We start from the raw sequence: 12,155 nt of genomic DNA on the forward strand, positions 1-12,155 counted from the left end.
TCTGTCACATACATACTACGGCACATTTGCATTTGTAGATGCGCATGTGCACACACACACACTTTTTAAAAATGCCACACTAAACTGGGTGTGGTGGTGCATACCTTAAATCCCAGCCCTTGGGAGGCAGAGGTAAGAGGATCACTGTGAGTCAAGGCCACCTTGAGACTATCGAGTGAATTCCAGGTCAACCTGGGCTAAAGTGAGACCCTATCTCAAAAAAACAAAAAATAAAAGGCCACACTAGAAGCCGGGCATGGTGGCATATGCCCTTAACCTCAGCATTTGGGAGGCAGAGGCAGGAGGATCATCATGAGTTCAAGGCCACCGTGAGACTACATAGTGAATTCCAGGTCAGAAAACAAAACAAAAACAAAAACCACTCTAGAAAGTTCACTCTCACTCAGAGTCTGCTTTATAAAACTTAGTAACTCACAACATAATCAGAAATCCGTAAGTAACTTAGCTGCCTGTCAGAATGCTTGAACATCCGTTCAAGCAAATCCATAAAGTTAAAACAGTATAAAATTTACAATCTAACATCCATCAAAAATCTGTATGCAGGGGCTGGAGAGATGGCTTAGTGGTTAAGGCAGTTGCCTGAAAAAGCCAAAGGACTCAGGTTCTACTCCCCAGGACTCATGTAAGCCAGATGCACAAGGGGGTGCACGCATCTGGAGTTCGTTAGCAGTGGCTGGAGGTTCTGGTGCGTCCATTCTTTCTCTGTCTCTCTACTTGCCTATTTCTGCATCTCTCTCTCTCTCTCTTAAATAAATAAATAAACAGAACGAAATATTTTTTAAAAAATCTGTATGCATAGGAAGAACCAGCAAATGTGACCCAAAACTGAGAAGACAATAAGCCAGTATAAACCGACTGTGTTTCTGGAGAGCAGCTGGTCTTCAGCCCTTCTGGAAGGCAAGGAGGCTGGGTTAGGATGTCAGCGAGGGACGCAGCAAGTGGTTGATACGCTCGCCGGCAAGGAGTGAAGGTGGGCCAGCAGAAGCAGCACTTTCCCCTTAGATCGTTTCTATCTGGGCTGGCACAAGAACGGCTGCCTGTTCCGGCACAGGGTCTTCCCTACTCCTTAGTTCTTTCTGGCAACACCCTCACAGACCTGCCCAAGAGGAGTGTGTCCTCATTGATTCCTGATTCAATCAAGCTGACAATGGAGGGAAGAAGGAAACCTTTGGTGTCAAAAAAATTTATATTTTGACTTTGCTAGTGTTTATAGAAGTGTATATGTACATGTCAAAATTTATTACACTATAGATCTAAAATGTATGCATTTTATTTTGAATAAATTGTACCTCAACAAAATTCTTAAAAGATACAGATTTTCAGAAGAGTTATAAGCAAAATAAAATCATGTGTTCCTGCTTATAAGAGAAGCAACTAAAACAGATACACAGAATAGTTGCAAATAAGATGGGAAAACAGTTGGGCATGCACTCAGGAACAAGCCAAAGTCATTACCACCACCCAGCCAGTATGTTTTTATGGAAATGACCTAACAGTGAGAGAAATAATCTCATAGATAGGCACACGTGTTAATTATAAAATCTTTTTCACCCTCATAGTTAAAAACTAAATATGAAATATACTGCTGCTTAAAGTAATAGGCCATATTGTCTTCATGATTCAGAGATAGTCAGCTTTCGTATATAGAAGGTACTTGTATTTTTTTAAATTTTATATTTTATTTATTTATCTGAGAGAGAGAGAGAGATACAGAGAGGGGGGGGGGATGGGCGTGCCAGGGCCTTCAGCCACTACAAACGAACTCCAGATGCATGCGCCCCCTTGTGCATCTGGCTAATGTGGGTGAAAACATGGAACAATTCATGAATTTGCATGTCATCCTTGTGCAGGGGCCATGCTAATCTACTCTGTATCATTCCAATTTTAGTATATGTGCTGCCAAAGCAAACACAAGGCAGTGGATTTAAAAAAGAGCAATGGAGGGCTGGAGGGATGGCTTAGCAGTTAAGGCATTTGCCTGCAAAGCCAAAGGATGCAGGTTCGATTCCCCAGGTCCCACATTGGCCAGATGCACAAGGGGGTGCATGCGTCTGGAGTTCATTTGCATTGGCTGGAGGCCCTGGCACACCCATTCTCTCTCTCTCTTTCTCTCTCTCTCCCTCCCTCCCTCTTTATCTGTCAAATAAATAAATAAATAAAAATAAAATATTTGTTTTAAAAAAGAGCAATGGGGGCTGGAGAGATGGCTTAGCAGTTAAGAGGCTTGCCTGCAAAGCCAAAGGATCCAGGTTCAATTCCCCAGTACTCACGTAAGCCAGATACACAAGGTGGCACATGCATCTGGAGTTCATTTGCAGTGGCTGGAGGCCCTGGAGCACCCATTTTCTCTCTCTCCTCTGCCTCTTTCTCTTGCTCTGAAATAAATAAAGTAATAAATAAATAAAATAAAAGAGCACTGGGTTGGGGAGAAGGCTCACTGGCTAATGGCACTTGCTTGCAAAGCCTGTTGGCCGGCATTTAAGTCCCCAGCACCCATGTAAAGCCACATCCAAAATCAGTCCATACATCTGGCATCGGTTTGCTGCAGCAAGAAACCCTGGGGCATCCACACACACAGAGACTCACACACACATTCTAAAAAACAGCAAAACCAAAAATGGTTGTCATAGGACATCAACACTTGGCTGTATAGGGACCATCTTCTGTGACCAGTACTTAAAAAAGTCCAAACAGCTGGGGGCGGTGGCGTACGCCTTTAATCCCAGCATTCCACTCGGGAGGCAGAGATAGGAGGATCACCATGTGTTCAAGGCTACCCTGAGACTACATAGTGAATTGCAGGTCAGCCTGGGCTAGAGTGAGATCCTACCTTGAAAAACTGGAAACAAACAAACAAACAAAAATCCAAACAATTGAAATCACAAAAATAACTGAAGTTACTTGAATATAGTGTATTACATGATTCCCACATGCAAAAAGAAGAAATTTTTATTGTTTATAATAAAAGAATGTAGCACAAGGTTCTGCTATCTAGTGGCTACTAGACAGATATCTGCAATTAATTAATGAATAGAGCCTACAAATTTTTCATTCAAACCTCAAAAATCCTGTATGGCCCGCCATGGTGGTGCATGGCTTTAATCCCAGCACTCCAGAGGCAGAGGTAGGAGGATCACCATGAGTTCCAGGCCAGCATGAGACTACATAGTGAATTCCAGGACAGCCTGAGCTAGAGTGAGACCCTACCTTGAAAAAAAGTTCCACAAAGTTTTTCTCCCCTGCTTGCTTTGTCTTCTATTTGGAGACTTAAGGTTGGTAGAGAACCAGCCCTTTCTCCTGCACTTGTGCATGCAAGGATGATCTGTTTGTTTGTTTTTTTTTTTCCCCTGAGGTAGGGTCTCACTCTGGTCCAGGCTGACCTGGAATTAACTCTGTCATCTCAGGGTGGCCTTGAACTCATGGCAATCCTCCTACCTCTGCCTCCCAGTGCCGGGATTAAAGGCGTGCGCCACCAGGCCCAGCTATGATCTGGTTTTTAAACTACCGTGTACAAAGGCACTAGGCAGTTGGCAACGATGCACAAGAGGAGCACTTGAGTAGGGAGCCAACCATAAAAGTAAGACAGGGCCAGGCTGGGAGATGACTCAGTTGGTAAAGAGCTTACCACAAGCGTGAGAGGCTTGGAGTTGGGAGTCTGGAACCCCAGCACCCACATAAATCCTGTCTGAGATCCCAGTGGTTTTAGTCAGAGTCAGGAAATTCTACTCTCAAGCTGCTGAGCTAGACTAGCTGAATTGGCAAGTTCTGGATTTATCCAACTCAGTGAAAATGAAGAGGAGAGTTCACAAGGAAGACACCTGACATCAACCTCTAGACTCCACAGGCACACTCACATGCATGAGCAAACCCCAGACACATGTGTGCACACGTGCATGTACGCACACACACACAAAGTATGATATGGCAAAAGTCCTAAAAAAGTATAGGGCTGGAGAGATGGTTTAGCGGTTAAGCGCTTGCCTGTGAAGCCTAAGGACCCCGGTTGGAGACTCGGTTCCCCAGGTCCCACGTTAGCCAGATGCACAAGGGGTGCACGCGCCTGGAGTTCGTTTGCAGAGGCTGGAAGCCCTGGCGCGCCCATTCTCTCTCTCTCCCTCTATCTGCCTTTCTCTCTGTGTCTGTCGCTCTCAAATAAATAAATAAAAAATAAAAATAAAAGAGAAGTATAAACCAACTTTTAGGAAAGCTCCAAGAAACAAACTAAGGCGTGCTTGGAAACATGGATGTTTGGTGAACAAAGGGCATTTGAAGGATCAGCTACAGAAATTACCCAATGAAAGGAAGAGAGGGTGGGCAGTTTGAAAGTAATCAGAGATGCAGTAGCTTCACAATTGATGATCTGTTCCTGCCCTGAGCAACTTATTTGTATTTGAAACCACACACACACACACACGGGGCGGGTAGGGAAAACATCTGCATTCTTCTGGGTATCTGGGGCTGAAAGACGGCTCCCCTCAAACCCCTACCCAGGAAACTATTGTTCAGAACCACGTCTTCAAAATATGATTTAAGGCAACAATTAGAGGGAGAGTACACATCAGTATCAAATTACTTAGCTTTATTGTGCCTCATTATTATTATTATTATTATTTGTTTCTTTTTGAGGTAGATCTCACTGATCTATCCCAGCTGGCTTTGCCCTCAATTTCTAGAGGGTGCTGGACGCTTCTCCTTGCGGAAAGGAGCAGGAGGCTGGGTGGGAACTGCAAGCGCGTCCCCTCGCAGCCCGCCCAGCTGCGGGGGATAGGCCACACGCTCCTCATCGGGCCGGCGCCGCGGAAACCGCCTCCGGAGCCCTGAAGGGCGAGGCGCCCGTCTCCTCGCAACGCCTCAGCGTGTGCTCCCCGGCGCAGGCGCGGCCGGTCGCGAGGCGTGTTTTTTTTTTTAGCATCCAAAACAGCCAATCAGAGGCGGCAGGCCGAGCGCACGGGAGCAGATTGGCTCGCGGCTGCTCACGGCAGCCAATAGGAGCGGAGGAGAGCGTGTTGGGGACCGGAAACGAGCGGGTGGAGACCGCGGGCGGTTTGAATCCGTGGTCTTAAAGTTGCGCAGGGCGGTTGTGTGGGGCGGAGAGGAGAGGCCCGCGAGTGCGCAGTCGGAACAGGTGAGCGTTGTGCCGGCCGCCCGGCGGGGGATACGCTCGTCCAGGGTCCCCAGACGCTCCTGGCCGGGGCGCTCGGGGGTGGGCGGGGACTGGGCGTGCTCCGGGGATGTCGAGGAGAGAGCGAGCGACCGAGGGAGGCCGGGCGGCGGCCTCGGAGCTGGGAAGCCGGGGAGTCCTTGAGCCCGGGAGCCGAGGAGCCGGGGAGCCCGGGAGCGGGACGCGAGCCCCGCCGGGAGCTGCGCGGGCCGGGGACGGGCGCTCCGCGTCGCCGGCCGGCCGGCCGGGGGCGTGCCCCAGCTGACGGGAAGCCTGCCTTCTCCACACCGGCCCACCTGAAGACCACACGCCCTGAGGCCCGGATGTGAGGACCCGCCGAGCCCCCTTTCTAGAGCTTTCCAAGGCTTTTCTTTCTTGCAATCTTATTTTATCTGTTCACTTACTTGAGGGTGACGGACAGCGAATGGGCGCGCAGGGCCTCCAGCCTTTGCCAGTGACCTGCAGACGCGTGCGCCCCCTTATGCTGCGCCCCCTTGTGCCGCTGGCCTGCGGACCGGGGTGCTTAGCCTTCTCTGGCAAGCGCTGAGCCGCCAAACCAAAGCCCAGGGCTTTTCTTTTTTGATCTGTCACTCAAACTGTGCCTCCTCCGTCTTTTTCGGTTTACTTTTTCTTTAAAACAATATTTATTTGCAAGCTGAGAGGGAGGGGAAAAGGAACTTCAGACGTATACACCACCTTGTGCAGCTGGCTTTACGTGGGTACTGGGGAACCGAACCTGGGGTGTTAGGCTTTGTAGGCAAGTGCCTTAACGGCTGAGCCATCACCCAGCCCCAGTTTTCTTAAAAAAAAATTCTTTTTAAAATTTGTGTGTGGGGCGGGCGTGGCGGAGGAGGACTCCCTAGAGTTTCTTGTCGCGCTGCAAATGAACATCAGACAGTTGGCCACTTTTTGTGTCCTGCTAGTGGGAACGTCTGGGGAATTGAACCTAGGCTGGCAGGGTTAGTAAGCAAGTTCTGTAACCGCTAAGCTGTCTTCCCAGCCACCCATTTTCCCTCCCTCCCTCCTTATTTCCTTTCCTGTCCATTTTCTTTCTCCTAACTTTTTCTTTCATATGAACTGATTGTATGAACATATTTATCATGTTTCTCTCGGATTGTATTTTTATGTTCTTCTACCCTTCCCCCATTCCCTTGAGGGCCCTCAGTGGGGTTGGGTTATCTATCAGTGCTCACATTGAGGAGACATAACACACCACCCAAGGCTCAGGGACCCTTGCAGAAGAGGGAGGGGAACAATTGTGAGAGCCACAGGGTATAAGGAGTGTCCTCAGACATTGGTTACCTCCCACCATTATTCCCTTAGGGTTGAGCTCTCTGCATCTTCTGACTTTCTGCTTTGACAGTTTTATTTTTAATTTTTCCTCATCTCTATCATCTTCTTGTTTTTTTTTTTTTAATTTTTATTTATTTATTTATTTGAGAGCGACAGACACAGAGAGAAAGACAGATAGAGGGAGAGAGAGAGAATGGGCGCGCCAGGGCTTCCAGCCTCTGCAAACAAACTCCAGACGCGTGCGCCCCCTTGTGCATCTGGCTAACGTGGGACCTGGGGAACCGAGCCTCGAACCGGGGTCCTTAGGCTTCACAGGCAAGCGCTTAACTGCTAAGCCATCTCTCCAGCCCATTGTTTTTTTTTTTAATATTTTGTTGACTGTGGCATAATTGTGGAGTTTTCAGTGCTGGCTGAATGCTTCTGGTATGCTGTAGTCCCACTTTAAAACAAATAAACTAGGTTGTGTCATCTCTTGGGATAGGGTAAATTGTCCTTTGCTGGGAAGCTTAAGATTCCTTTCAGCATTTTGGGGGGAAATGGGAGCAGAGTTTAAGTGTCTGTCTGTCTGTCTGTCTATCTATCTATCTATCTATCTATCTATCTATATATGAAGTAAATTGCTTGCCTCACAAGCATGAGGACCTGAGTTCAGATTTCCAGGACCCATTTAAATAGTGGGTGCAGCAATGAGTGCTACACACACACACACACACACACACACAGGTATTTATTTGACAGAGAAATAGGGGGAGAGAGGGAGGATGGGCGTGCCAGGGCCTCCAGCCACTGCAAACGAACTCCAGATGCATGCGCCCCTTGTGCATCTGGCTAACGTGGGTCCTGAGGAATCGAACCTGAGTCCTTTGGCTTTGCAGGCAAGTGCCTTAACCCCTCAGCCATCCCTCCAGCCCGATATTTTTTCATATAGTCTAGAGGCTAAAGAATTGCCATGCATGTTTTTCTCTCAGTTAATTTAGATTATTGTAAGATGTGGCTGGCGGCCACGCACACTCCAGAAGACTGAGGTAGGTGGATCTACATGAATTGAACGCTAGCCTAGGTAACATAGACTACGGAGATCTTGTCTCAAAAAAAAAAAAAAAAAAAAAAAGTGGCTGAGAAGGAAGTAAGCCATTTTACCTCGGCTACATAGACTAGCTAGCCAGTAATCCCTAGGGATCCTTCTGCCTCTGCCTCTAATGTGTTTGGATTACAGGCACTCGTTGCTACACCCACTGTTTAAATAGGTCCTAGAGATCGGAACTCAGGTCCTCATGCTTGTGAGGGAAGCGGTTTACTTTCTGAGCCATCTTCCCCAGTCCCATTTTGTTTTCTTTTTTTTTTTTTTTTAATTTATTTGAGAGCGACAGACACAGAGAGAAAGACAGATAGAGGGAGAGAGAGAGAATGGGCGCGCCAGGGCTTCCAGTCTCTGCAAACGAACTCCAGACGCGTGCGCCCCCTTGTGCATCTGGCTAACGTGGGACCTGGGGAACCGAGCCTGGAACCGGGGTCCTTAGGCTTCACAAGCGCTTAACCGCTAAACCACCTCTCCAGCCCCCATCTTGTTTTCTAATAGGATCTGTTTCACCTGAAAACCTTACAGCAAAATACTCATGTTTTATGTCTTAAAAACTGAGCAGTGGAAAACAGGTAGCTATATAAGAAGCCAAAATTGAGAAATAAGGGGAAAAAAAGGAAGTCACCAAATAAGCATATTCTGTACTTCATGTCCAGAGTTATTGGTAGTTATCTTTCAGAGGATGGAGAAGGTGTATTATTTTGTGAAATGTGTTTTGGTTGGTAGTGGTAGAAAGGCCCATCGGTCTCTGAGTTTCCTTTTACTGCCGTAAAACAACAGTCTGTTTTTTTTTTTTCTTCAGTTTACTTACACATGTTTGAAAAATAAAGAAAGCACACAATGAGCTGGGCATTGGAAGAATGGAAGGAAGGCCTCCCTATGAGAGCTTTACAGAAAATTCAAGAGCTTGAAGGACAGTTGGATAAACTGAAGAAAGAAAAGCAGCAGCGGCAGTTTCAGCTTGACTCTCTGGAGGCTGCATTGCAGAAGCAAAAACAGAAGGTAACACCAAAGATTTTCGTGTTTGAAATGATTCATTTCTGGATTATTTAATCTTCCTTTTTCTTCAGATGGTAATCTTCTCCTCCTCTTTTCAGACAGTTTTTTAATTGCCTCTAATTTCAACCTGCTGCTTTTTAGGGCTGACATACATTTTAACTTCTGTTTAGGACTCTGAATTGGGAATTGCTTTTGCATTGTGCAGGAACAAAGTCTAGCTTAAAATCTGAATTGAGACTGTGTTACAGTATTTATAATTGGAGTGGAGATTGCTTTTGACCTTGAGCTTTTTACTTTCCATGAAGAGTGCTTAAAGGCACCTAATTTTACTTTTGTGTTAACCAAAAAAGTTAGTAGTACAGTTTTGTCTTCTAAAATGTTTTTCCTTGTAGTATTTGCTGAATTCTTAAAATAACTTGTTTTGCCAGTGAAATTTGAAAATGATTTTCTTAGGGACTGTTGGTATCTATTGCATTTTTTTCCTCTCCATCTTTTTGTTTTTAATTTTAGAGAGAGAGAATTGACCTGCCAGGTCCTCAGCCATTGAAGTTGAACTCCAAATGCTTGCACCACCTAGTGGGCATATACAACCTTGAAGTTGCCTCACCTTTTGTGTGTCTGGCTTATGTGGGATCTGGAGAGTTGCACATATATCCTTAGGCTTTGCAGGCAAGCACCTTAACCACTAAGCCATCTCTCCAATCCTGTTTTTTTTTTTAATTTATTCATTAGGGAGGGAGGGAGGGAGGAAGAGAATGGGTGTGCCAGGACTTCCAGCTGCTGCAAATGAACTCCAGATGCATGTGCCACCTTGTGTATATGGCTTACATGGGTCCTGGGGAACTGAACCTGAGTCCAATGGCTTTGCAGGCAAGCGCCTTAACTGCTAAGTTATCTCTGCAGCCCTTATTTGCTGGTTTTTTTTTTTTTTTGTTGTTCATTTTTTATTTATTTATTTGAGAGTGATAGACATAGGGAGAAAGACAGAGGGAAAGAGAGAGAATGGGTGCGCCAGGGCTTCTAGCCACTGCAAATAAACTCCAAATGCGTGCGCCCCCTTGTGCATCTGGCTAACGTGGGACCTGGGGAACCGAGCCTCAAACCGGGGTCCTTAGGCTTCACAGGCAAGCTCTTAACTGCTAAACCATCTCTCCAGCCCATGCTGGGTTTTTTTTTTAAAGCTTTCATGGATCTGTATTTAACTCTGAACATACAGAACATAGATAAAATAGTTGTTTCCTTGCCTGCTAATTCCAACAGCTATATCTGTTTGGTCCAGTTTATTTTTATTATGTGTACATACATCTTGCTTGCATGGCTTGTAATTTTTTGTTAAATGCTAGACATTGTGAAATTGTCTTTGTTGGGTGTTGGATATTCTTGTATATACTATAGATAAATTTATGAGTTCAGTTTGAGGTTCTAATAGGAGAATGCAGCTATTCATATATCCTCCACAAAACAGTGGTCTACAATTGAGCTAGCTTGTCCTCTTCCCCAAAGCACATAGCTTCAGGAGGAGTGCACATGAGTGATGAGGGCGGAAGAGGACATCCTCCCAGCCAGCAAGCTCAGCACAATCAACTGTGGTGTCAAATGTCACAGATTCTTCCCTTCCTATTTTCTTTTTTTTCAAATTTTTATTAACTTCCATGATTATAAAAAATATCCCGTGGTAATACTCTCTCTCCCCCCACTTTCCCCTTTGAAACTCCATTCTCCATTATAACCCCTCCCCATCTCAATCAGTCTCTTTTATTTTGATGTCATCATCTTTTCCTCCTATTATGTTGGTCTTGTGTAGGTACTGTAAGGCACTGTGAGGTCATGGCCATTTTGTGTCTGTTGGGGAGCACATTGTAAGGAGTCCTACCTTTCCTTTGGCTCTTAAATTCTTTCCGCCACCTCTTTTGCAATAGACCCTGAGCCTTGGAAGGTGTGATAGAGATACTGCAGTGCTAAGCACTCTGGTCACTTGTTTCCAACACCATGATGCCTTCTGAGTCATCCCAAGGTCACTGCCATCTGAAAAGAGAAGGTTCTCTACCAAAAGTGAGAGTAGCATTAATAAATGGGTATGAACATTAAGAGAATTGCTTCCTGGGTATTTGATAAGCATTGTATATACATTTAGCCAGACAGCAGCAGATGTTACACCCTTAGGGCTCATGACTACCCCTGTCTTAAGTTTCCAGTGTCAGGGATGTATTCCCTCCCGTGGAATGGGCCTCTAGTCCAATTATAGGGCAGTTGGTTTCCACCATGACAGATGAGCCACTATTGTACCCGTTGGCTCATTTGGCCTGCCCACTGTTGAGTATCTTCTGGTGATTTCTCTTTCTCCCATTGAACTGCATGCAGAATGGCTTCTTCCATCTTTCTGTCAGTTGGTCTACATGGAGGAGGTTATCAGCTCAGTTCCATCAGGGTTTCTCAGTGGCTTTGCAGCCCAAGTATGTGGAGTCTTCAGCAGTAGGGTCTTACCATCTATTCCTGGTGTTAAACCAAGGGCCTTGTCAGTGGCCTATAATGTTTTGGGGGCATCTGAGACCTCCCTGGCCAAACTCACTGGAAGGTATCCCATCCATGGCACTGAAAATTTTCTAGCAATAATCTATGGCTCCTGAGTGTTCCATTGCCCAAAAAATAGGTTTTCATATGATTTATTTATATTCTCTTAGATTTTGATTAGCCCTCCCTCCACCTTTCCTTTACTCAATCTCTTCCCCTGATCTCACTTGGGCCTTTTCACCCCATTAATCTATTCTTCTAGTTACATATATACAATACCATCCTATTAAGTACCCCTCTCCCTTCCTTGCTCTTCACTTCATATCTCTTTTCTAGCTTACTGGCCTTTGCTACTGAGTTTTCTTCCAACTCACACAGAAGTCCAATCATCTGTTGTTAGGATCCACATATGAGGGAGAACATGTGACACTTGGTTTTCTGGGCCTGGGTTACCTCACTTAGTATAATCCTTTCCAGATCCATCCATTTTCCTGCAAATTTCATAACTTTATTTTTCTTTACCGCTGAGTAGAACTTCATTGTATAAATGTGCTATATCTTTGTTATCCACTCATATGTTGAGGGACATCTATGCTGGTTCCATTTCCCAGCTATTGTGAATTGAGTGGCAATAAACATGGTTGAGCAAGTATCTCTAAGGTAATGAGATGAATCCTTAAGATATATGCCTAGGAGTGCTATAGCTGGGTCATATGATAGATCTATTTTAGCTGTCTTAGGAACCTCCACACTGATTTCCATAATGGCTGGACCAGATTGGATTCCCACCAACAGTGTAGAAGGGTTCCTCTTTTTCCACATTCTGGCCAGCATTTATGATCATTTGTTTTCATGATGGTAACCAATCTGGCAGGAGTGAGATGGAATCTCAACATAGTTTTAATCTGCATTTCCCTGATGACTAGGGATGTAGGACATTTTTTCAGATGCTATGTGCTGTCCATATTTTTTCTTTTGAGAAAACTCTATTTAGTTTCATAGCCCATTTTTTAATTGGCTTGTTTGATTTCTTATTCAATTGTTTGAGTTCTTTGTATATCCTAGATATTAATCTTGTATCAGATGTAC

At 45.3% G+C, this 12,155-nt stretch overlaps 1 protein-coding gene and 1 non-coding gene across 4 annotated transcripts in view; one reads left to right on the plus strand and one right to left on the minus strand.

Annotated features, from left to right (window-relative positions):
* Positions 1-1,826: 1,826 nt before the first annotated feature.
* LOC123458168 lies at positions 1,827-1,933 on the minus strand. The gene has a single exon (XR_006635466.1). It is a non-coding gene; the product is annotated as a U6 spliceosomal RNA (small nuclear RNA).
* Positions 1,934-5,034: 3,101 nt separating this feature from the next.
* Positions 5,035-12,155, plus strand: part of Cenpf (centromere protein F) — a 63,473-nt gene continuing 56,352 nt past the window's right edge. For all 3 annotated transcript variants that reach the window (XM_045146123.1, XM_045146125.1, XM_045146127.1), the window contains exons 1-2: positions 5,035-5,146; positions 8,359-8,558. In XM_045146123.1, coding sequence (XP_045002058.1) covers positions 8,397-8,558 — 162 coding nt within the window. In that variant the 5' untranslated portion in view covers positions 5,035-5,146; positions 8,359-8,396. The remainder of the gene's footprint in view (positions 5,147-8,358; positions 8,559-12,155) is intronic.

The sequence above is a fragment of the Jaculus jaculus genome, chromosome 1 (genome assembly GCF_020740685.1).
Source record: "Jaculus jaculus isolate mJacJac1 chromosome 1, mJacJac1.mat.Y.cur, whole genome shotgun sequence".
Classification (NCBI taxonomy): Eukaryota; Metazoa; Chordata; class Mammalia; order Rodentia; family Dipodidae; genus Jaculus; species Jaculus jaculus.